The sequence below is a fragment of the Rhinolophus hipposideros genome (genome assembly GCF_964194185.1).
Source record: "Rhinolophus hipposideros genome assembly, chromosome: 11".
In the NCBI taxonomy this organism is placed as follows: Eukaryota; Metazoa; Chordata; class Mammalia; order Chiroptera; family Rhinolophidae; genus Rhinolophus; species Rhinolophus hipposideros.
In genome coordinates, this window is record NC_138057.1 from 51,111,104 (window position 1) to 51,135,844 (window position 24,741).

General features: G+C 55.6%; 1 protein-coding gene across 2 annotated transcripts in view; it reads right to left on the minus strand.

Moving 5' to 3' along the window:
- Positions 1 to 4,140: 4,140 nt before the first annotated feature.
- CNTFR (ciliary neurotrophic factor receptor) overlaps positions 4,141 to 24,741 on the minus strand; it is a 39,034-nt gene continuing 18,433 nt past the window's right edge. For both annotated transcript variants that reach the window (XM_081067387.1, XM_081067386.1), the window contains exons 3-10: positions 22,242 to 22,326; positions 17,764 to 17,997; positions 11,202 to 11,319; positions 10,862 to 11,028; positions 8,915 to 9,078; positions 5,425 to 5,605; positions 4,875 to 5,043; positions 4,141 to 4,785 (exon numbers count right to left, since the gene is read on the minus strand). In XM_081067387.1, coding sequence (XP_080923513.1) covers position 4,785; positions 4,875 to 5,043; positions 5,425 to 5,605; positions 8,915 to 9,078; positions 10,862 to 11,028; positions 11,202 to 11,319; positions 17,764 to 17,997; positions 22,242 to 22,326 — 1,119 coding nt within the window. In that variant the 3' untranslated portion in view covers positions 4,141 to 4,784. The remainder of the gene's footprint in view (positions 4,786 to 4,874; positions 5,044 to 5,424; positions 5,606 to 8,914; positions 9,079 to 10,861; positions 11,029 to 11,201; positions 11,320 to 17,763; positions 17,998 to 22,241; positions 22,327 to 24,741) is intronic.

Genomic DNA, 24,741 nt, shown 5'->3' on the forward strand with positions numbered 1-24,741 from the left:
GGGTGTGATCAAAACACTTAGCTCTTGTATTTGGACTCTCAGGGAATACTATGGTGGGCAGGGGCAGGCACAGCTAGGGAAGCCTGATTCCTGTCTCTTCTCCCCATCTCAGCCCCTCCCAGGGAACCTTCATTGACTGCTTCACTCACACTGTCTCCCTGTCCTGGGGCCCCAAGATGCTCCTGCTCTCTTCCCTATAGCCACAGGTAAGGCCTCGGCCATAGCCACACTTGGCACACCGTCCATCACAAGCTAAACACTCACACACCACAGATGTCATTTAGTCACTCAAAAACATAATTGCATGGTTGTATACCATCACCACAAACTTGCACGTGATGGCACAGTGACACACGCTATTGCAGGCACGCTTTGCACAGTTTAGCTCCCTCTCCGGGGCTTTTGCCTCTGATTCTCCTGAGAGCTTGCCCTGCCCCCTGGTGGCCACTCCCCAAGCCACTGCCCTTCTGAATGGCTCTAACTATCCTACCCAAAGAAGCTTCTAGCCTTGAAGACCCTCTTCCTTCACACTGGCATTGTCAGACCAGACCCGGTCAAATACACTCGCACACATATCGGCCTCTCCCATCAGATGGGTGCTGTTAGGCAAGGCCTTCACAAATACGGTGACCAATTGTCCCAGTTTGCTTGGGACTGAGGGGTGTCCCTGGATTTGAGATACTCAGCGCTAAAACTGGGAAAGTCCCAGGCAAACTAGGACTAATGGGTGACCCTATTCTCAGCCCTATGTCCCTTCAGAGCAGTCTCTCCTCAGACTGGACCCTTCAGACACGTTCTAGATTGGCCTCAGACTGGCCCTTCCAAACCAGAGCTTTTCAGTAGCATGTCCCGGACCAGCCTCCCCTCAGACTAAGCATGTCTGATTAGGGCCTCTCAGGTCCACTCCCCTTCAGATTAGCCTTCCCCATCAGGGTGGCCCTGTCAGATAAGTCCCCTCCAGCCTCTCTCCTCAGACTGGCTTTATCAGACTCCCTTCCTTCCCCTCTGCCTTCCTCTGAGGAGAGGGAAGGGTGTGAAGATTACAACCCAGCCCTTCCTGCCTCCAGGGCTTTAGCTCTGCGCCCCCAGACAGGTACTACCATGGGGGGTCCTATCTCTATCTGGCCAGGTTCAGTAGCTCAGGGCTGTGGGCATAGTGAACATGTGGACCCCAAGACATAAACGCACACAGATACAGGGTGCAGAGCTTGGGATTGGAGCCAAACATCCTGCGCGCTCTACGTGAGAATGAACTTCCTTGGAGCTCCAGCCTAGGGAGTGAGTGAGCTCACCAGCCCTGGGACGTTCTCAGGGACAGGCACTGCCCAGGAGAGATTCCTGTCTAGTGTCTCCCAACCACTCGGCCTCTCTCCTGGCTGACAGCTGGGAGGCAGGTGGGGGTGTGTATGCGCCGATAGCCGCCTGCCCCGGAGCAGGAATAAAGGGCAAGCAGGTGGCCAAGAGGGGGCAGCAGAAGCCAGGACAGCCCCTGGCTCATGCCAGAGAGAGACAGCAATCACAGGCTGGGGTGTGGACCGTGGCAGGTATACACAGAGGGAGGCAAAGAGAGGGAAGGACTGACAAAGTCAGGGGGAAAGGCAGAGACACAGAGATGGGGATGGAGATACATGCGGAGAGAGACAAAGACTCTGAGATGGTGATAGACACACGGAGATAGAGACAGAAAGGCAGGAAAAGGGATGATTGAGAGGGAGGAGGGCCAGAGAGGCAAAGACAGGGATGGAGACAGGGAAAGAGATGGCCAGAGAGACAGAGGGCAACAGAAATAGGAGATGGAGATGTGGACAGAAATTGGACAGAGACGTAGAGAAACACAAGGATAGGGCCAGGACAAGGCATATTCAGAGATCAGAAAAGGACAGAGACAGAAAAAATAGGAATGGAGTCAATGAGAAGATGGTGGGGACATAAGCAAATTAGCATTATAGGAAAGGGTGTAAAGGAGGGTCTCTATCCCCAGAGCACCTTCGGGGGAGCAAAGAGAACTAGTGAGCTGAGGCCAGGCTGCTCTGCACAATGGGCCTGGGATCCAACCCACCCGGGTGGCCCCCATCAGCAGTGTTTTAATTCTGCAGGTTCTGACTTAGCTCCAAGAACCGATGTCTATACTTAACCCTAGCTCCCCAGGACTACCGTGGGAAATAACGGATGTGGAGGGACAACATTCAGAGGCAGCAGCGGATAGTCAAGCCCCACCAAGGCGATCCGGCTCTGTGAGGTCAAGGGCCAGGACCCCCAAGACAGGATGACCACCCCAAGGCCCAGGCCCAGTTCTTGTAAGAGGCAATGACACTGCTCCTCTCACCACCTTGGGGCTCGGGAAGGAGCTGGGTCTCCCTCAGGGTTAAGGCAGGGAGGTACCCCAGGCTGCCTCTCCATCAGCCTCCCAGGCCCCAGCAGGCCCCTGCCCCTCCTCCTCCTCCCCAGGCCCCACATAATTGCTTTCCCATGTTGCTAATGGAGGCCAGATTGCTGATGCCCAAGCCCTGGGTGGGCGGCGGGTGGGTCAGGGCTGACCAAAGCTCTCAAGGCAGAAAGACAGCACAGGAAAGGAGGAGGCTCAAACCCACCCAAGGAATACAATGTCCGTGGCAAGAATTGGTGACCCCGTCGCCTTGACCACTGCTGGACCTGAGTGCAAGTTCATGCCCAAGCGACACCTTACAGGGACAACTCAGAAAGGCAGAACTGGGGGTCCAGATTATAGAGGCAGGTCCAGAGCCACTTAACAGACATCTATCCTGGGAGCCTCTGTGAACGAGGAGCCATAGCTGGCACTATTCAGCTTTAAAAGCCACAGGCCTTTCTACCCTGACACCAGACCTTTGCTTTCCCTGGGGTCTCCTGCCTGAAACACCCTTCTTCTCTAGTGCCTGGCCTGGAGGAGAGCCAGCCACCGTCACTCTGAGCCCGTCACCCAGCCCCACGTCCTGTCCAGGCCTGACTCATCAGTGCTTGAGGACTGTGAATACTCCTTTCAGGGCATGATCCCAGGTAGGCCCGGTGAGACCACCAAGGAATGTCCATTTTCAGACCCTGATCTGAGGAAAAGGGTTTGAATTGGGTGTATGACATGGGGGGATTTGTGGCTTTGTGGCACTCAGTACCCGTTGTGGGGAATGTGCCGAGGTCAGTGTATTCATGGCTTTGACTCCACTTCTCTCTTCTTGTTCCAGCCACCCAGAGCAAGGCCACCCCTGACTTCCCAAGGTGGAGCTCTAGTCTAATCCTTTGTCCCTACCCCTCAGCCAGAGGTGCCTGCAAACTCAGCCCAGCCCCAGACATTTTCTGCTAAGAAGCCACAACGAGGTGGCTTCCACATGTGGGGGCTGGGCTTGAGGAGGCCTAGGGCGGCCAGGGGCCCATCCTCTGAGGAGAAATCAAAGGGATCCTGGAGTCCCAGTTTGGGCACTAGAAGGATACGGGCAGGTATAGAGCTGGACCAAAGACTGGGCACCCTGTAAAACCAAAGCCCGCTCTCCCCTGCGCATACTGAGTCCTAACTGCAATCTCAGCCTGCGATGAAACTTGTACTCCACATTTCCAGTCCTAAGCCCTGATCCCTAGTCACATTCTACGTGGCCTCCTTCAGGCAGCCTCCTGCCTGCCCAAGCCCAGGCCATTCTGTGCTCTGAGCCCTAAGGTCTGGCTGAGCTCCAGGCCTGATGTGCTAGAATCTCTGCAATGTTACCTAGATGGCAGGAATGACAACCACACCAAGGGTGAAGCCTGGCCTCCTCCCCTTCTTGCATCTCTGCCCCTGGGGGTAAAGCCCAGGCCTGGGCACTCATGGAGGGCAGCTCGGGAGACGACCCCTGACCAGCTTCTGCCGTGCCAGGATCCAGCAGCCTCTAACACTGACTGGACACCCCCATGTGGGACCTGCCTCACTGGGACCCCTCATTCCCTACAACTCTGCCCCCAACCTCCGGGGAGCCCTACCCGCCAAAGAAGTAGAAAGCCTCATCCCCAGACATATCTTACTGAGAACTGAACTGCGTCTCTCTACCTGTACGGAGAGCTGTCTCTCTCCAACTATGATTTCTTCCTCCTCCAGGCTTGAAGGGGAGGGATCCTTGGAAGAGGTTTACCCTCCCAAAGTGGATCTGTTCCAAGGACTCATGAAATGGTGACGTTTAATGAGAACCCCCTTATCCCCACCCCTGTATATACATCTATAAAAAATTCAAATACAGCAAGTTACCACTGAGTCAGACTAGAAGGGACTGACAGGGCATTAAATACTGTGGGATAGGAGCAGGGAAAGGGGAGAGTCGTACAAAACAGGAGCAGAGGTGGGGGACTGAAAAGTGTGGGTGCTGGGGGGAGGGGGATGGCTGGGCCCCCCCCACCAGTGTCAGGAGCTTATAATCTGATGGTGGCAACAGAGACCCTGGGACAGACAGGAGGCTGGGGCAGGAGGAGAAATTGTGGATATGAGGGGCTCCCCTCAGGCCCCCCAAGGGCTCCTGGGAGTCGCTGGCATTGGAGGGTCCAGCCCAAGGGGGCAAGGTGGGGGGGGTCTTTGGTGGGTGGGTTAGCTGCATGGTCCTCCTTCCCTGAGGGAGGGAGGAGGGCCGGCGTAGTATGGTAGGGCTGGGGGGCGGCAGGCCCGGGCCAGCAGGGGTCTCTACAAATTGTGTCTGAAGAGAATGCAGAAGGTCCTCCTGCCCATGTGCAAAATAGAAACCGGGCTCTGCGGGCCCAGCTCCGGCCCCCTCTCTTCTGCAGGTGCGCTGGCACGTCCTCATGGGATGCCGGGCTCTAGAGAGACAGGGAAGGGCTGTGAGGGATGAGGACGGGACGGAGGTCCCCTCAGGCGCCGCTCTGCCGCCCAACCTCACTTAACGTACCAGATCAGAAGATTGCTGGCAGTGGCGGCAGCGGCAGCCAGGGCCAGAATGACAGGGACAGTGATAAAGAAGGGTACTGAGGGTCCTCCGCCGCTGCCCAGCTCCCCGGGGTCACAACTCTTCGTGGTGGGTGGGGGTGCCAGTGAGCTGGTGGTGCTGGTCGTGGTCTCTGGGGAACATGGGGGAAACTCAGGGCAGGACCGGGGCGGGAGTCCCACCCAGATCTGGGGGTTCGTGAGAAGCACTAATCCTGCTTCCTGTATCAAACTAGTGATCCCTCCCTCATTAGACAGCCCTTGCCTTCCCCATCAGGCAGATCCTGCTTCCCCAAGGCTCCTAGATGACCCCTCCACCCAATGGCCTCTACCAAGAATGTCCAGATAGCAAGGACCGGGGACAGCAGGGCCTGGATAGACACAAGGGAGTGACAGCCAGAGTGTGGAGACCCCTGAACAGAGGCTCCAAGTCCTGCAAGGAGTCAGAGGGAGCAGGATAAAGCCAGGTAACAGTGCAGGCCGACCAAGAGCACAGGGGGCAGGGGTGGGCTCACCCGGGGCCTGGGCCTCGGTGGTGAGGTGTCGGGGTTCCTCAGTCCAGGGCGTGGCATGGGCGGCCACGCTCCAATCACTCCAGGTCCCGATCTCATTGTCCTTCGCGGCCACCTGGATGATGTACTCCTTTCCAGCATAGGCATCTGTGATGGTGTGCGCTGTGCCATCCGACAGTTCCACCTGCAGCCAGACCATGGGGGTGGAGGAGACCCCTGGGGGTCAGAAGAGTGAGGCACCCCCAGAGGAAGTGAGAACACTTCTGGGGAGAGAAAAGTGAAGACACTGTCCCCTGGAGGGAATGAGGACTTCCCTGGGGGAGAGAGGGAATATTGAGAGTATTCCTGTGGGAAAGTAAAGACATCTCAGGGAGGAGACCCCAGAGGGAGGGAGGCTGTTCCTGAAGGAGAGTAAGAAAATCTTTAGGGAGACTGGAAGCACGCCCAGGGAAGAATAAGGAGGACTTTGCTCAATGTCTGGATTCTGCTGTCATCCCAGCTCTCTCACAACCCCCAGCCTGAGACCTGACCTCAGTCCCAGCCTGGAGGTAACAAGAATGGTATTATGCACCCCTCTCCCATCAAGAAGCAGTTTAGAGGGAAAGTTACAAAGACATGGAGCTAGGCTGCCTGAGTCCAAATGTTAGCTGCATCTCATACTTAGCTAGGTTACCAAATTACTTAACTTCCATAAGCCTTGGGGTCTTCATCTGTAAATTGGTGTTAACAATCTATCTCACACGGTTATAATGAGGACTCAGGTACATGGTAAGCACCAGACTTCAACCATCTGTCATGGCCATGGGTTCCAGCTCAGAGCCTGGGTTCCCAGATTCCCAGTGCACCCACCAGCCTGGCCCAGCTGGGCCTCCCCCTCGGAAGCCCTCAGTGTGGTTAATCACCCTGCCTGAGGTGGAAAGGGGTTGTGGGCAGCTCCTGGGGTGGCAGGACAGCAGAGCAGCTGCTCCATTTCCTCCTGGAGGCATCACCACCCCACCCCCGCCCCAGCCGGCCTTATCCTGCTGGTCTCCCCCCACTCTGGGTTGGCCTGCCTGTCCGGCGCCCCTCCCAGGCCCAGGCTGGGCTCTGGTTCATCTCAGCAGCACCCGCTGCCTCATTAAGCCGCCTCGTAAACAGGGGCAGCCGGTGGGGGCGGAAGAGGGGGCTGCTCTGGGCCACGTCTGGCCTCAGGGCTTTTTTGGTCCCTGTTCCAATCTAACCCCTCCAGAAAACTGGGGTCTGGGCTACCTGACCTGACAGGCTGTGAGCACATGCATGCGCGTGTACGTGTATTTGTGTGTGTGCAGCTGGGTCCAAGTGGAGAGGGAAGCCCCTCCAATTCCCCAAGTCTGTGGCCCTGATGCAAGAGGCACGGGTAAAGGTCAGGGTCAGAGTGAGAGCCGTTTTGGGGCCCAGAGCTGAGCGTAGTAAGTCCTACTCCCAGCCCTGGAAGATCGGGGGGCCCCAAAGACCCTCCTCTCCTGGAGTTGGGCTCCAGTTCCACCTCTGGTCCCTTAGTTTCCTTTTGCTCTGCAAAGACCTCCTCTGACTGAGTAGACCCATATCCTTCAGCTCCTTCTCCGTCTTGCCAGGCACCTCCTCTGATTCCGTCCCTTAGACTTCCACATCTGTTTTTCCCCAAAAGGAGAGAGCCATGGGGAACAGATCAAATTATCACCTCCTTGGTGGGCTCATGGTGGGCACCATACCTCTAGGAATACGTCCCAGAAGCCCAAGGTCCTCCTGGCAGCCATATCTTCTAGGCCTGGGCACTTCTTGTTAGGTTGTTACTGATCCCTTAAATCCATCCCCTTAAGGAACGGCTCCTCAATTGGCAGGAATTCCCTAGTCACTAACAACTACCTCACCTGGGTCTCCTGGTCTCCCTGCTGAGTTAGGACCAGTGCAGAAGACATGGGGAATCCAAGCTACGTCCCAGCACTTGCCTGCCCCTTGTCCATGCAGAGACAGCCACTGCCAGACCTCATGGTGCAATTCCTGGCCTGTATCTCTCATTCTTCCTGAAAATCCAAGTGACATTTTCCTCTGCTCTCCCCACTGCACCCCCTCCCAATCGTACACCTGCCTCTCCAAGATTAAGGATCAGAGAGAGCAGATTCTGTTCAGAGCAAAACTCAAGTTCAAAAGAGCCATAAATCTAGCCAGCCGCAATGCCAATGAAACATGGAACAAGGCTAGCACGTGCCATAGGCCACGCATATTTTGCTCTGCCCACATCAGTGTGGGGGTCAGCTCTGCCCATGGTACAGGCCAGTGCATGGTCTTGGCATGTTAGTCATAGGCACGTATGGAGCATGGGTCCTGCTGGGGACCACGTGTGTGCGTGCATGTTCCCGTGTGTGTGGTGGGCGGTATGCCAGGTCCACTGCAAGGCGTGTGCACTGCGACGCGCAGGGCTGCTGCCTGTAGCTCGTTAGCGGGGGAGGGGGGCTTGTGAAACTAGACCCTGGTTATTAGCAATGCATTAGGCGCGGGCAGCTGGCCAGGCGGGAGGGACTCCGGACTCTGTCAGGGAACATGTGAGCGTGTGAGCAGCCTTTGTGGGGACCAGGCCTGCAACCCCAACAGGCGCCCTGGAATCGAATTACGCACTTTAAAGGCTAGCCAGGAGGGAGGCATGAGGAGATTGGGCTGGAGCCTGGTGGATGCAGTGGGGATACAGGTTGACCCCCAGGTGCCAGCTTGGGTTGCCCCATGGAGCACCCACCCAGCTCCGGTCCTAGCCCACAGGCCTCATGGACCACATAGAGCTCCCACAACCCTACGGGCCCAGGGTTCTCAAGGAAAGAGAATCTCAAGTCTGCCCCCAATCCCTGGCTGCTCCCCAGGCTCTCTATCATCGCTTGATCAACATCCCAGACCACAGTGTGACTCCACACTGCCCCTTGTCCACTGCTGAGTTCCTAGCCCATGCCACCTTCTGACCCATAACCTTAAGCTGACCCCTAAGCTAGATCTGACTTTGGAGCCCTGACACTAGTCATGGCCTGAATTCACACCCTGAACCAAACTTGACTCCATTGCCTGATTCTGATCCCTTGAGCCTATCTGTGAGTCCTTGAGGACAGGAACTGTCCTGGCCCTTGGGTCCAGCACAGGCCCAGAGCCTGGGCCAGAGTGTACGAGGGAGATGCCTGATCAGGGCTGAGAGCCACAGGTAAGGAAACTGCCTGCCCTGCCTGCCATTTCCCTTCCAGAATTTCTCTCCACAACCCTGGGGAGCTACAAAGATAGACATGTTTCCATTGCATTAGTGGGGGGTCATTGGGAAGCCCTAAGGGCCTTAGATCAGGACACCTCCCTCAGCTCCATCCCTGCTCCGAGGCCTACCTGGCGCCTTCTCCCCTGGGAAAGCCTCTCTGACTGCCCTCAGGCTTCACACTGGAACAGCTCCCAGCAGGGACACGGGTGCCTCCCATGCCAGGTGGCTCTGCTTTAGGCACTCGGGGTCTGGGCAAGGCAGAGCACTCACATGCTGCCACTGGTCCAGGATGAGGGGTCGGTAGCGCAGAAAGAACTTGAGAGGAAAGGACTCGGGGTCGGGCCAGGTCGAGGGGGTCTGCCACGTCACCTCTAGCCGGCGAGGGTTGCTGGGCACTGGCCGGGCTACCACATTTTCTGGAGGGTCAGGCTTCACTGTTCAGGAGACATAGCTTCATTACCACACTAGCCTCTGGGGAACAACCCTACCTCGTCAACCCAGCCACCATGTCCACCACCTCACATCACCAACCATTGTCACCATCATCACGGTTGCCACCCATCTTCTCTGTTGTCAAGTCTGGCAACTACCATTAACCACCATCTCATTACTTCTACCTCTCACGTCCCTGTCATCGCCAATGACTGTCACTACAGTCACTGTCACTAGCTAACGATATCAACATCCCAAACGTCATTCTACCAGCCCAATCCCATCCAATTACTAAGCCTATATGATAGCTCCACCATTGCCACCATCACCCCCATCCTGCACCAGCATCATACACTCCCCCGAGTCTGGCGTCTCAGTTCCAAAGTGAGACGTGGCTTCCCTTGGAAGAGTCTGGGTTTAAAGCTGCTCTGTGTGTCAAGGTTAAAAGACAAACCACAGGTGTTGCAGATCTGGAGGTAGGTTGAGGATCTCATGGCAGCATCTAAAGGGCCAGCTCATATAGAAACAGTCTGGCTGGGGACCTAGCCATGAGGTGGGGGTATTGGGGCAAGCAGAGGGTCTGGCTGGGTCTGGCTAGAGGTAAGAGAAGTCATGAGGTCTGCCAGGGATGGGGCAGGGCAGGTAGCGGGTCTGGTAGGCATGGGGCAGGGCAGGCAGCGGGTCTGGCAGGGATGGGGCAGGGCAGGCAGAGGGTCTGGCAGGGATGGGGCAGGGCAGGCAGTGGGTCTGGCAGGGATGGGGCAGGGCAGGCAGAGGGTCTGGCTGGGTCTGGCTAGAGGTAAGAGAAGTCATGAGGTCTGCCAGGGATGGGGCAGGGCAGGCAGCGGGTCTGGCAGGCATGGGGCAGGGCAGGCAGAGGGTCTGGCAGGGATGGGGCAGGGCAGGCAGAGGGTCTGGCAGGGATGGGGCAGGGCAGGCAGAGGGTCTGGCAGGGATGGGGCAGGGCAGGCAGAGGGTCTGGCAGGGATGGGGCAGGGCAGGCAGTGGGTCTGGCAGGGATGGGGCAGGGCAGGCAGAGGGTCTGGCTGGGTCTGGCTAGAGGTAAGAGAAGTCATGAGGTCTGCCAGGGATGGGGCAGGGCAGGCAGAGGGTCTGGCAGGGATGGGGCAGGGCAGGCAGCGTGTCTGGCAGGGATGGGGCAGGGCAGGCAGAGGGTCTGGCTGGGTCTGGCTAGAGGTAAGAGAAGTCATGAGGTCTGGCAGGGATGGGGCAGGGCAGGCAGAGGGTCTGGCAGGGATGGGGCAGGGCAGGCAGAGGGTCTGGCAGGGATGGGGCAGGGCAGGCAGAGGGTCTGGCAGGGATGGGGCAGGGCAGGCAGAGGGTCTGGCTGGGATGGGGCAGGGCAGGCAGAGGGTCTGGCGGGGATGGGGGTGGTGTGGAGGGCGGTATCTGTCCCAGTCCTGTCTCCTATTCTGACACCTCATTCATCACAGGCCGTAAGGAAGCCATTAGCGTGTTGGGGGGGGAGGCTGCAGCTGCACAAGGGTCTGGCCCAGCCTGTCCCCCCTCCCCCTCTCATATGCTCTAGGAGCCAGAGAGATGATGGGAAGAGCTGCTGGAGAGGTCTCTCGGCCCCTGCAGGTGAAGGACATTCACTCAAATGTTCACAGGTATATACATGCCATGCATATGTGTATATGTGCCACATGTACTTGTGCACACATGTGAACCTCCCACCAATGCACATATACACCTCTGGCACACACCCGCTTACACTTTCCCACTGGAGTAAGCAGCAGGGACCCTCCCCCCGTTCCCACGCACCAATGGTGAACTCGTCGAAGGTGATAGCTGTGGCGTTGTGGCCCAGGGCATTGCTGACACTTATCGAGACCTTGTATTTGATGGTGGAGAACAGGTGTATGTAGCGGATGTGGCAGCGGTTCTTGAGGGCTGGGTCCTTCTCACAGACCATAATTTTGGAGCCGTGCCTGGGGAGGGGTGAGGCCCAGGCACTGTTACCAACATCAAGGGGCAGGTGGGGCAGAGGTTGGGGGAAGGTCAAGCCCAAAGCTGGGCTGAGCTCGGATCTGGTCTGAGGGCAGGCGGGCGAGGGTAGGGGAAAGGTCAGGGTTGGAACCGGGTCACAGGCGCATGTACTCACAGCACAGTCACATTGAAGGTGTTGGGAATGTAGGTGGGGGCAGGCAGATGCCAGCTGCAGTAGAAGCCCTTGGGGTAAGTGTTGGAGCGGCAGCTGAGCACGGGCTCCCGTGGCGGCACTGGGGGTGAGGACAGCAAGGTCAGGGCATTCTTGGATCCCCAATTCCCCTGCACTAGTGTGAGGACAGGTGGGCCCCAGAACCCCAGCTCTCCCCCTTCCAACCCATCAGCAATGCCAGAGGTTGGTTGGGGGGGGGACTGTCAACGAGGGTCTGAGGCTTCCCAGGCCACAGAGAGCCAGATGTTTAATTAAAGAAAAACAAGGGCTGTAAGAAGAGGGAGCCCCCCGCCACCTGCTCAATGGAGGCAGGAACTGCGGGGAGCAGGGGGCTGCGGGCCTCAGCTCATCAATCACAGGATGGAGGTGACGTCTGGGGGAATCAGCCCCAGCTCCAATCTCCTGCCACATCATGGCCATTCCCAAAGGAAGATGTGCAACAGAGGCTGAGGGAGGTCTCGACTGAGTCCTCGGGTGGCTGGGATGATCAGGGTCCACTCCCTGGAGAAGAGACACCCCAGGCTTCCCCTCAGTAGAGACTGAGAAACATCAGGACAGGCCTGGTGGTTCCACAGCAAAGCACTGGGTGGCTGTCCACAAGCGCATCTGTGTGTATACGTGCCTGTATGCATGGGTATACATCTTATATGTGTCTGCGTGTGACATGAACGCGTGACCTGTGATGGAATGTGGGTACATGTGTAGGAGTGTGTATGTGCAGGGCTCTCAGAGTGCATGTCCATTATGACACCCATGTGTGGGTGTGTACACGGGCCTGTTGAGAGGAAGCTGCCATTCCCTTGGTGTGTACCTCACCCCAGCCCCAGCCCCTTTTAGAAGTCCTTTACATGGTCAGCTGTCTTCACTCTGAAATGAGGCGGCCCAGAGAAGGAGAGGGACCTGCCTGGGGTCACACAGGAAGCCAGAGCTGGGAGTAAACCCAAGGATGCGGCTACCCACCTACATAACCACACACACACTTGGGAAGTCTTTTCTGCTGTCTAATCACACTGTTTGCTGCCATGAGCTGTCCAGCTGTCCCACCCTCAGGCATTGGGCAAGGCGTGAGGACAGCCGGCTCAGGTTCCTGGAAGGAGGCAGCTTCTGTGATCTGACCCAGGCAAGGAATGTCCGTGGTGGCTCCAGGGACACTGACACCTCCTGCCTGTGCCCCCCCTCCTCCCCCACCCCCTGCCTGACAGGTGGACAGGAAATGGGAGGGGGCAGCTCAATAGCCAGGGACAGTGAAGGGGAGTGCATGTCTATGCTTTTGAGTGGCCATGGTGACACATGGGGAACTGTGGGCTTCTATCCACAGTGTGCGCATGACTGTGTGATTGTGTGTACATGTCCAGTATGTATGAAGTATGTATGTATGTATGTATTTATGTATCTACATACGTATTGGGGCCAGATCCCCAGGGCCCCATCTGGCTTTGCAGCAGGAGAAATGAGAGGGTCAGAGAGGCATCAGGTGTAGCAGATAGAGTGGGCAATGCTGTGGGCCGAGATGGCTCCCTGCCCCAAGCCTGCAAGGGAGAGCCAGAGCCCAGCTGAGCCCACACAAGGGGCAACCTACATTCTGCCCACTGCTGTCTGCCACCCCTGGAAAGCCTTTCTGGCCCCATGTCCATCTTGTGTCTGTTCCACGTTCATATTGTGTGCCTCTTGTATCCCTTCCCTATCTGCCCGGGGGCTCAGAGGCCTGGGGGGGGGGGCGGCCAAGGACACAGGAAGTGCCTTGTGGGGGCCTGTGGGCCAGGCCAGAGTTGGCAGCCAACCCAGGAGGAAAGGACATTCCGAGGTCGGCAGAAAAGCCTACACTCCCCCCTCCTGCCGCTACCCGCCCTTACCCCCAGCTTCAAAGGAGAAGGGCACTGGGGGGGTAGGGGGGGGGACTGAAGCCTGCAGAGTCAGCTCCCTGCTGCCTGGGACTCTTGGGAGGGCAGAGCAGGCAATGGCACTGGACTCACAGGCCCCCTCCCCCTGCTGGCCTCCCCACTGACCAGTTTCCATTCCTCCAGTCTTCACCCCTCAGACCAGCCTCCCCCTCAAACCAGTTCCCCCTCTAACTGGGTAGGTCATGGGGGACCAGGCAGGGCTTTGTCTGTCATCTGGCTACTCCTGCCTGGCCCTGGGCCCTGAGTAGGGAAGGGCTTGAGTTTCCTGACAGGGACCAGGTTTCTCAGAGGGGAAAGGAGGAAAGAAAAACAAAAGGAAGAAAAGGAGTGACTTGCTGCAGCTGGAGCCCAGCTGAGGGGCCGGGTGGTGGAGGTGGGGTGCTGTGAGAGACCAAGTGTGAGGCTGTAGGGCAGTGTGCAATCAGGAGGCCTGCTGTGAGTGTTTGGGAGACAGTGAGATTGTGAGGCTGTGGAACTCTGAGAGGCTTCACGTGTGTGACAGACTCTGGGCAGCCATGTAACTGTGTGATAAGGTGTGTGACTGGACGACGGTGTGTGTGACTCAGGGCGAGGCTGTGGGGACTTTGAGATGATCTATTATGCATAAGGTTGTGTGGCCGACGTACTCTATGAGAGCATGTGTACATGTGCCACTATGTCTGAAACATAGCGACAGCAAAACGACATACCTAAGACACTGTATATGAGATGGAGCGTAAGCCTAAATGTATTTTTCAAACTGGGTGTGGGAAGATGCCCAGAATTCCAAGTGTATTCACACATCAGCTGGATACCGTGTGAGAGCATGTTAGAGAATGCGTGAGCTAAAGCTCACATACATACGTATCATAGTATATATACTCTAGGCATACTGGTATGTTCCTGGATGCCCAGGCATCCTGTTTCTTCTGGTGGGGGCTCCTGAGATGCCCAAGTGAGGCATTAGCCTGTGGCAGGGTGTCCCTGAGTCCCATGCGGGATTGTGTGTGCGTGTACATGTGTGCGTGTGCCCCTGCTGGCCCGGGGTTTGTTTGTTTTCCTCCTAATTGGCTTGTTTTTCCATGTCCAGCCCACCAAACCGCATGTTTTTCCTCTCATCTCGCCAGCCCGCCTGGGCTGGAGCCCCCAGCACGCACGAGGCCTGCCCACAGGCCCAGAGAAAAGGAGGGGCAGGCTGCCCACACCCCTGTCCAGGCCACATCAGGCTGGGTGGGGCAGAGTGACCCTTCCAGTTTCAGCCCTGCCCAGGCCCCACCCACATTTCTCCTTCTGTCCGGCATTCAAAGCCCATGGCCTGTCCCAACATCATCTTGTGGCATCCCTCCATGCACCCCAACTTCTGGACTCCCAAATGTCCTCCTCCTGCCTCCTCAAGCTGCTCTTTCCTCTCCAGCCAAACAGGGCTGAGGACAAAGTAGGGCTGAACCAGGGGCTCTGGAGTTCCCATACTGACCAACCAAATATAAATTTTAAAAAACTGGACAAGGAACTGTCTAAATTTAGTCAATTAATCTCTGACTTGTTTTAGCTTAAAATCAGAATGACACTGCATCAGCCGTATCTAGTAAACAAAAGACTACTAGTAAAAGGAACCCTGCGATCCTGTTTCCTAATGTGGGGGGGGGTCCTTTCATCATTCTGGGAAGGGGACCCCTCAGAGCTGTTTGTGAGTATTCACCTGAGGGCAGAAAGGTGGATCAGGAGAAAGCAATTCAGGGATCGGTCTGGTTAAGAGGACTTTCAACAGAATATTTTTATGATCAGGTTCCCGTGGAAATAGAGACATGAAAATCATATATGTTTAGGATAAATATTAAATAATTTTTGGTTTGAATGATCCATAAATCAGGGGTAACTTTGTCCTGTTCTCTGAGCATTGGAAAGAAGGATAATTTGATATCGTGTGTTGCCAAACCCGGTCTCGTGTTACTAATATAAAGTGACTGAGACAATCATGATTAATGTCCCCTGTTCCTCTGACCAGTGCTTAAGAAGGAAATAAGGCAATGAGAGATAAGTACCTGTTACTACTGCTACAGCCAATTCATGGCCAGCTGTCCTCTGATGAGCAAGACCTGGGGAGTGGTCACTATACAGGTCTGGGCTCTGGTCACAACAGAGCAGCTGTGGGTGTGTCTTGTGGATACAGACTACAGTCATCACTTCTAGACTCAGTTCCCCTCTAAGGAGCCCTCAAAGAAGGTCAAGTCATCAGGAATGGGGCCCAGGGTCACCAAGGCCCAGCCATCACTGCCAGCCTTGTCCATCCTGAGGGCTTGTGGAGTTCAAACTGAGAATACAGGAGTGTGGGTGACGGTGTCAAGTTGGCTTCATCCTCCTTCCATGGCACTCAGTATATGGCCTGTTTCCCATGGAAAAAGAGCCCAGGGCAGCGCTGAGTGCTCCACTTCTGGGTGGGTCAGGGAGGACTCCCAGAGGCTGGTCCTGCATTTCTCGACCTGGCCAACAGGGGTCACTCCACTCCTGGCTTACAACTAAGCCATTTGGTTAGGAACGCTACGTCTCCAGTTTTAACACATCAAAGGCTTTTCTGTGGGGAAGGAATATCCCCAGCAAAACATATTTCCACCTCTCCTCTAGCCCTACCAGTGGGTCAGTGTTTTTGTAAAGGACCCTGAGCAACCCATGGTTGTCTACACCAATCTCCTGATAATGAGGCAAGAGCCTGCTCCCAGTTCCCTCAAGCATCTCCTCCTCTCAGTAGCTCCCAGGTAGTAAAAAAACCATTTTCAGACAGTGGGGAGCATCTCCCAATTGGCATGAAGCCAGAGAAGCTTGAATCTTTGGCTCAAGGAAAAAAGAAATGAAACTGTTTTCAGAGTATTTATTCTGTCAGTGGGAGCCTCTGGCTGAGATCCAGTACCTGCCCAGCTGACCCTCAGCAACACTGATAACCTCATCACCCCGACTTCTCCAAACCCCTCTTCCAAATTGTATTCACCTGGGCTTCCCTCTACCTTCCTACTGGCTCATCCTTCTCTCTTTGTGGCTCATGTCTCTCTATCAACCCCTTATATGGTCTTCAGGGCTCATTCCGGGTCCTGTTTTCTCCTCATCCCACAATCTCTCCCTTGGCCATCTCACCCCTTCCCATAGCTGACAACCCCCCAAATTCCCATCTCCCCTGAATCCCAGACCTTCAGATCCATTGGCTACCAACCACCAATTCCCAGCTGTCCTCCGAGAAGGCCAACAAACATATCTATAACAGATTATCAGTAGTGCCTCACTCATACCCGCTGCTGCTTCTGCAGTTATTTATTTGCCTTAGAGCTTTCTTTAGCCACCAAAACCTGCATTGCCTGCTGAGGCATCAGGCCAAAAGTGCTGGAGAGTTACAACATCCCCGCCCCCAGTCAGGAGAATCCCCCAACCAAGAATGGGCAGGAGGTGGTATATAAGCACCCTACCTCCCTCATCCCTCTGGCAGGAGACCTCTGAGAGGCATGTTCTGGACTCCAGGGGGGTTAAGCTCCCGTAGCCCAGATGTAACGGCTGGTAACTCACTCTTTATTGGCTAACTTAACTTCCTTTTTCTATCCCTTTCCCATTCACCTACAGGTGTTTCCATCACCTGCCAAACTAACAACTTGCATACACATCTTATCTTGGGATCTCATTCTAGGGAAACTCAAACTAAGCTACTGTCTACAGGGAACTTAATATCTTCTCCTCCAACGTACCTTCCCACTGTCTCTGCTGCAGTGATTGGTATCACCAGCTGTCTTGGGTCCTCCTGCTTTCTACTCTGCTGTCCTCTCACCTCCAATTCATCCCCAACTCCTGGAGGTCCAATCACTCCCTTCTCAATGTCCCCGACTCCATGCTCTGGTCCCGGGTCCTCATCTATTCTGCATCCCCAAAACAGCCTCCTTCCTGCCTGGCTGTGCTCCATCCAGCCTGCCTCTCTTCACCACAATGAAAGGAATCTTTTCAGAATGTGACCCTAATCGTGTCACTCCCCAGCTTCTAGGATCATGCTCTGCCCCATCCCCTCCCATTTCATGCTCCTCAGCCTCTGAGGCCTATAACCACACTCAGCTCTCTACCAGAAATGACTTTTTCAACATAGCTTCCAAATCCTCTAAGTCTCTATGTGTTTTCCCCTCCAAAAAGGCTTCCTTCTTCCCTGGTCCTCCCCGAGTGCCCATACCTGGACCTACATAACCACAGATCCCATTTTCCTCCGTAAGGCCCTCCTGGCCAGCCCCTGTGAGAGCACACAGTGGAATGTGGCTCCTCCTGCTCTGAGCTGTGACCCCAGGATATTTCCCCACCAGGCCCCAGACAGGCCATGACCTGTCAGCTTTCCTCTGTCCATTTTGTCATAGGAATAGGATTTCAGAATCTCAAAGATCTCTGGGGTGGTGGAATGTATGTGCAAAATGCCCAGGCATCTAGACTCTGTGGGCAAGACTGGGCTCAGAGGTCAGAAGAGCAGGCTGGGATTGGGTCACAGGACTCGGGTCAGGGTGCTGCAGCCAACAGGAAGGGGACTGGATCTGGGCCAGGGGTCTGGGCCTCACTGACAGCCCCCTTCAGTGAAGTGGGAGATGGGATGAAGGGCTGGGAGCAATACTTACAGCCCACATGTAGGAGGACTTGGTGGCGCAGGTGCCAAGAGTCACGGTGGAAGCAGGCGTAGAGGCCACTGTGGCCCAATTCCAGGCCACGGAGCACAAGCTGAGAGCCGTTGAGCAGGTCCGAGGCCAGGTCTGTCCCATTCACCAGCCACGTCACCGCTGCATCCCAGTTGGCTGTCCCACATGGCAGAGTCACGTCTGAGCCTAGGCGCTCGTACTGCACATGGGGTGCCTCTGTGGGGGGGTGGGGGGCAGAGGACAACAGTCACATATTACAGCTGTCCCCAGCAACTCCAGGTGCATGTGCGAGGATGAGAGCCTGTGAATGTGCCTGAGTGAGGAGTCCAGGCGGAGAGGCTCTGACGGTGTGAGTGTTTTAGGGAGATGAGAAGTGTGCAAAATTTTTCTGAGGCTGTGCAAGTGTACAGATATGTGAATGTCTCCAAATCTGTGTGTGTGCATGTCCAGGAACTGTGTGTGTATGAATGAGAGATCGCGTGTGTGAGAGAGAGACAGAGAGACAGAGCGAGAGGGAGAGAGAGACATTGTGCGGAGTGCTGGAAGGGGTTAGATCTCGGTGAAAACCCAGTTCACCTCCAGTCCCTAAGTCCTTTAAAAGTTTTCCTGACCCCCATGACCCTAACCTCTTGCTACCGACAGGCCCAGCCCCAGTCACTGACATCTGCTACCCAGGCAAGCTGGAGCTGAGAGGCCCCATTCCTGGACTCCGTGCTCTGTCTTTCCCCATCTGTTTCTCTTCTCCATCCTTATCTCTTTCTGTCCTGCCTTTCTCCCTCTCCCTCACTCTGGCCCCCCTAACAAGTCCCACCCCACCCCCCCAACAAGCCATTCAGGGCTTGGGCAGCAGGAGAAGGGAGAATGGGCAGGGTAGCCGAAGCCCTAGGGAACTACTGGCAGCTGTCAACTTTGTAAAGCAGGAACTGCTTGGAGTGGGGGTGGAGGAGTGTTGGGACTGAGGGATCTCTCTGACCATTCCTCTCCTGCCCCCAGGAGGGGCCTGTCAGAGCCAAAAGCAAACCCCAGCCCTGGCCTCAGCAACCCAGGCATGATGGACGGAGCCCAGGAGACTGGAGTGAACAGGGCGGGAGGGAGCACCTGTGGAGAGGCAGTGCTAGGTGGGGGAGGCAAGTGGGACAGAGAAGGTCCCAGACACCCATCTACGGACTCCAGTGGAGAAGCAGGGATGCGGAGCCAGAGATGCTAATCTACTCTCCTCATCCTGCACCCCCCAAGACTGGGAGGATAGATTCTTCCCTGGTCCCAGCCAGATCTGGGGAGTACGGGTGGGAGGAGAAGAATGAGGGGGAAGGGTCAGGGTGGGGGGGCTGTGAGATCCCTCGTTAACACTAGCTCACTTCGCCCCTCAGAGAGCCACCCCGCTGAGTTGGGGGATTTTCAGAGGCAGTTCCTGTTAACGAGCCAATTAAGTTGGGCCAGTGGCCTCTTAATTAGACTTGTTAACACCACCAGGCCTGCAGGAGGTAGGGATCCCCATATGCTGCCAGCCGCCCCCTTCCCTCCATCGCAGCCCCTCCCCAGCACTGCTTTTCTCTGTGCTAGAACATTTGTCCCTGTTTGTTGCCTCTGCTGGCCTCCCGGTGCAGGAGTCTCTCCGTGTCTCCAGGTCTCTCTCCCACTGCCTGTCTCTGTCTTGCCCCTCTCTGAGCCTCCCTGTCCCTGTTGGAGAAGAGGGAAGCAGGAAACCCAGCCAGCCCTGACCACTCATCTGCGGGGCCTGGGACCAGACGAACAGAAGATGAACAGGGCGGAAGGGCGGCGGCTGGGGGCCTTGGAGGCCACAGCTGTGAGGCTGGACCAGAGACTGAATGGGGGCCTCCCCCTGACCAGAGGCCTAGTGTCCAAGGCTCAAGCCATAGAGCCTCCCCCCCCAATCCACCAGCCCTAGCCACTGAGCCCCCCTCCAGCCTCCCTTCCAAAAACCTGGAGCTTCCAGGAAACATGCCAAGCCCCTCTCTCTGCACCCCACCCCCCAGCAGAGACTCTGAGTCCAGCTGCCTGAGGGGGAGGCTGAAAACTGACCGTTGGGGAAGGGGCGTGGCCATCATGGTCCCAGAGACAACACATCAACACTGACCAACAGCAGCTCAGAAGTAACAGGGGTCCAGGATGGTCCTTTAATCCTGGGGGGGCGGGTACAGCCACAAGATGAGGAAACAGTGACCCAACAACATAACACATATAATGGCAGAGGGATAACACTTCTCCACTGCACCTTGTCCACCTCAGAGATGACACGGTAACACAACCAGACAACAGTGACAAACCAAGAACATAAGGAGAGGGCAGGAATGAAAAATCACAACACAATGACAGAAGACAACTACAGGCCACAAAGCAGAGGCGGAGGGGACAACATGACATGACAATCACAGTGTCCCAACTGCTACAACAACACAACAATGGCAATACACACAGCCATGCAACAGCTCCAAAGATGGCAGTGATTTAATCCTTTGTTTCTGGACAGCTCTCCTCCTGCCCCGTGAGTGCCCCTACTGATGTGCTGTCCATTTCAGAAATTAAATCAAGCAGCAGGGGGAGGATGGGGTTCTTGGCCCTGACGCGGTGACAAATGCTCCAAAGGAATCAGCTGTGAAAAGGTTGTTAGAAGCCAGGATGAGAGACAGAGACAGGATGAGGTCATGAACACGGAGAGCACAGAGGGACAGAGCTGACGGCTCCCTCACACCTGCGCACACAGGCTCACATGGGGACCACATGCCGGAAACAGTCCCCCCCGAGCGTTCTAAGTAACTTCACGTCACCACACACAATAGGACGAAGACGGTCACCACAGAGAAAAATAAGCACACACAGGACAACCATCCACAAGGTCACAGCCGCACAGGGAAGGTAACCACTTCAGGGATGGTAACACCTGATACAAGATCACATGCATGCATAGGAAGGGCACCGTCACCAGAGGCAGTTACACATGGGCACACAGTCTCACACACAGGGAGATAGTTTACCAGGGACACAATCACACAAAGAGACAGAAACAGAGAGAAACTATCAAACCATCATGCATGGGAAAGAGTCTCAAGCACAAGGACACAGCCCCACGAAGATGGCATGGTCAAATACAATGTCACCGGGGCACAGCCCACAAGGATTACAACCACACAGAGAAATGCACTCCAACAGGGTCATGGTCTCCCCCACATAAGAACACAGCCTAATGTACAAGCACAGTCTCACACACTCGCAGAGATGTGGCCTTATGCTCAGGGCCTTGATCACATGTGGCTCTGCTTTCCACACAGGACAGGGGCCAGGCCAATGGTAGAGACCACTGCACACACAGGCAGGTCAGGTTAGCACTGGAGCCCGGGGCAGGCTGACTGCAGACAGGAGCTCAATGGGCTAGCCTGGTGGTTCCTTCAGGCCCTGCCCCTTGGGGAATAGCCCTGGTGTGGGCCAGACCCTCTCTGGGTCTTCGTGTTGGTCTTACAAGAGGACACAGGAGCCTCAACCCACTGCCCTCCTTGAACCCATAGCCTGGAGGATGGCAGAGCTCAGCCATCAGAATCTGTTCCACGCCTGGGCTCAAGAGGTGCCCCCACCTTCTCTGTCTCTACCCAAGGCAGTTGAGGTGGGGGAGATGTGCAGAACACATCCAAGGGAGGAGTTCCCTACACCCAGAGCCCTGTTTGAGGAGTTTCAAGGTTAGCCCTTGTACCGACGTGGCCATGTGAGGTGCTGCCTCAAATGCAGTGGAATGGGTGGTGGTCAAGTTTAAGAGGGTGCCTGTTTACCATCAGGGGTGCAGCTCCTTGCCCTATGGGCTATGGAGAGGCCTTAGCCCTCACTGGAAATTGATGCGGGAGGGCAGGAGGCTGCCAGTGGCCCTGCTTAGGCAATCCTGCCTCCTGTAGCCATTATAGCTGACTGACCGACCAGTCCCCTTCCTTAGTGTGCCAGCCCTCTCCCACTTGTCACCCTGCCATCCCCCCCATCTTGTTCTCAGTCCTCCATCTCTGTCCCCATATTCCCTCTAGGATAAGGGGAAGCATTCTTGCCCACTGTCTCTCTCAGTGCCTCCCACTGCATCCCTCGCAAACCCCCAGGGCACCCCATTTCACCAAATACTATCTAGGGGCCCTGCCCCTAACGGCCCCCAACTCCCAACCCACCTGTCTGTACCCTGCATCTATCCTAGTGGGAAGAGGGACAGATCCTCGCAGGCCAGGGAAACCATCAGCATGAGACCACCCACGAGCGACCAGAGGGCTGTGCCTACGAGACAACATCAGTGAGATACCCTCGTGTAAGTGTCATATGACTCATGTCCCTCTGGATGTTCATGGGTGACGATGCCAGCATGTGCCAGTATGTGGCTCTTGGGTGAGTGCATACATCTGCATCAAGGAAAGTTCATGCTGGGCTATGGGAGAGGGTCAGCAGGGAACCCCCCGCTTCCACCCAGCACTCACCCTGTGGACTGTGTCTCTGGGCGTAGACAATGGCAGCAGTGGCAGCAAGCACGGCACAGCAGGCCCACGGGACAGGAGCAGCCATCTGTTGGGAGAAACAGGGGTGGGGGGGCAGCATCAGCCCAGGCAGGAACCTTCTGGGGAGCCCCCCACCCGCGGTTCTCTGGCAAAACTGGAAAATCCCAGTCCTAGGGCCAGGGCACCTTGACCTCAAATGTCCTTAATGAGGCTCAGGATCCTCTTTCAAGCAATAGAAAAATAGCATCCTTGGCATCCTAGGCAAAGGTTTGCTAAAATGGTAGAAGGCAACCTATAGTGGTTTGTTGCTCGATAAGACTGCTGGCTGCAAGATGTAGTCAACCGTGGATGAGATAGAACAATGGTAATGTTAGGGCCATTTTTCTAAAAAAAAAAAAAGTTTTACTGATGAGGTCGACTAATTAGCTATAAACACTACAAACTGAAAGAGTAATGTTTTAACTTAGTTGGAGGTCTATATTTCTCCAAATTGCCTTGAATAGAAAGTCCCCTGCTGGGCTCTGGGGTGGAGGGGTGGGGGAAAGGAAAGCCAAAATCTGAATGCTCAGGAGCTGCTGGGATAGGTCCTCCAGGGAACCTTGAGCTTGGGGAGGTTCAGAGCAGTAGGGTACCAGGGCATGGTACGACGTTGCGACTGATGTCAGATGTGGCTTTTGCTTTCACGTGCACTAATGATCAAAAGAACAAAGGGTTTTCATATATAAGTCCTTGCAGAGACCCCAGCCCATCCTTCACCCCAGTCACATAGCCCAGGAGCCTGGGGCCCAGTGCATTAGCGTCTACACACGTCTACGCGGGTACATAAAGCACACTCAGGACATGTCCCCAGGAAGCAGGATGAATCCTGTTGCTCCCCTACATGCTGTCCTACTTCCTAAAATGGGTCCAGTTTTCCTCTTCCTCCCCACCCCAGAGCATGCTTATACCTGAGGGCAGAGAAATAACTACTTCCTGCAGAGAAGGCTCCAAATCTGATTCTCCCACCCCACGGTGTGAGGAGTGGGAAGAATGTCAACCAGACAGAAATAGAGATCCAGAGAGAAACACTGCCAGACACTCAACCGGAACCACTGTCAGAGGTACAGCCAGACACACAGCAAAGACGCTGGCCAAAGGCACTGCCCCAAACAGCCAAACCGAACCCCAAAGAAACAGTTGCATACAGTTGGGAGACACTGGGACACTGCAAGGCCAGAGAAACAGGTAGACATAACCAGATACCCACCCAGAGACATGGTCAGAGAACAGCTGACACACAACCAAAGCACCCACCAGAAACACTGTAAAAGATTCAGCCAGATGCAGATACACTAGAGAAAGAGAAAGACGCACAGCCAGAGAAACCATCAGTGGCACGGCCAGAGAGCAAGAGACACTGTCAGAAACCATGCCAGAGAGACTGCCTGACACACAAGCAGAGAAACACCAGAGAAACTGATAGACACAAATAGGCGTACACCCAGCAAAACAGCTAGAGAGAGCCAGAGACACCGTCAGACGCTCAGTCAGGAAGTATCCACACCACTACAACACTGCCAGGGACACTCGGACACACAGGCCGACACACTGCCAGACACAGCCAGAGACACCGCCAGAAATACTGCCAGAGAAACAGCCAGAGACACTGCAGACAGAGCTAGAGCAGAGGGAGACAAATGTGGGTGTCAGCGTGTAGCAGTGACTGAGGGAGTTGGAGAGCATCTGACTTCCGGGGGCTCCTGTATGGGAGAGAGCTCCTTCCTGCCTGCTGGTTTCTATACTCACCCCTCACCAAGCAAGTCCTCCATCTGTACCTGGTTTTCCTGCAGCCACAGCCACAGGTGCTCTGACTGCCCTTCCCTGGCACAGCTCATCTCCATGTGGCCTTGGCTACCCCTCCCACAACAGTGACTCCTGAAGCCTTAGCTACCACTTGGCCTGGCTCCTCACCCTCAGCCACTCCCCTACCTTCAGCTACTTCTCAGACCTAGGAGGTTAAGACAATGGCCAAAGTCACAGTCAGCAAGTAGTGGGGCCAGGAAATAAACCCAGGACTCTCTGAATTTAGAGCTGGTGCTAGAGAAAGAGTGAGACAAGAGCTGGTTCCCCACCTCCACCCTTGCAGGTAGCTCTCAGACTCTCCCCCACCATCTCTGCCATCTGCCCATGTCTTTCTTCTCACAGCCAGGAAGACACTTCCGCTCAGTGCTACCCACTGCCCACCACATGGGAGCAGGAACCTGGGCATGGGGAAGCGGCTGAACAGACAGAGTGGATGAAGGTTAGATCCCAGGATGAGAGAAGAGGGACCTGGTGGCCCTCTGCTCCCAGCTCCTTCCTGGTCGCAGTTGTAGCAGGCTTCAGAGAGGAGATGGCCTGGCACACATGCACATGCATACAAGCAAACACACACACACACACACACACTAAGGCCCCCGCGGGGGGAGGGGTGGCTTCTTCATCAAAGTCGCCTCCATCAGCC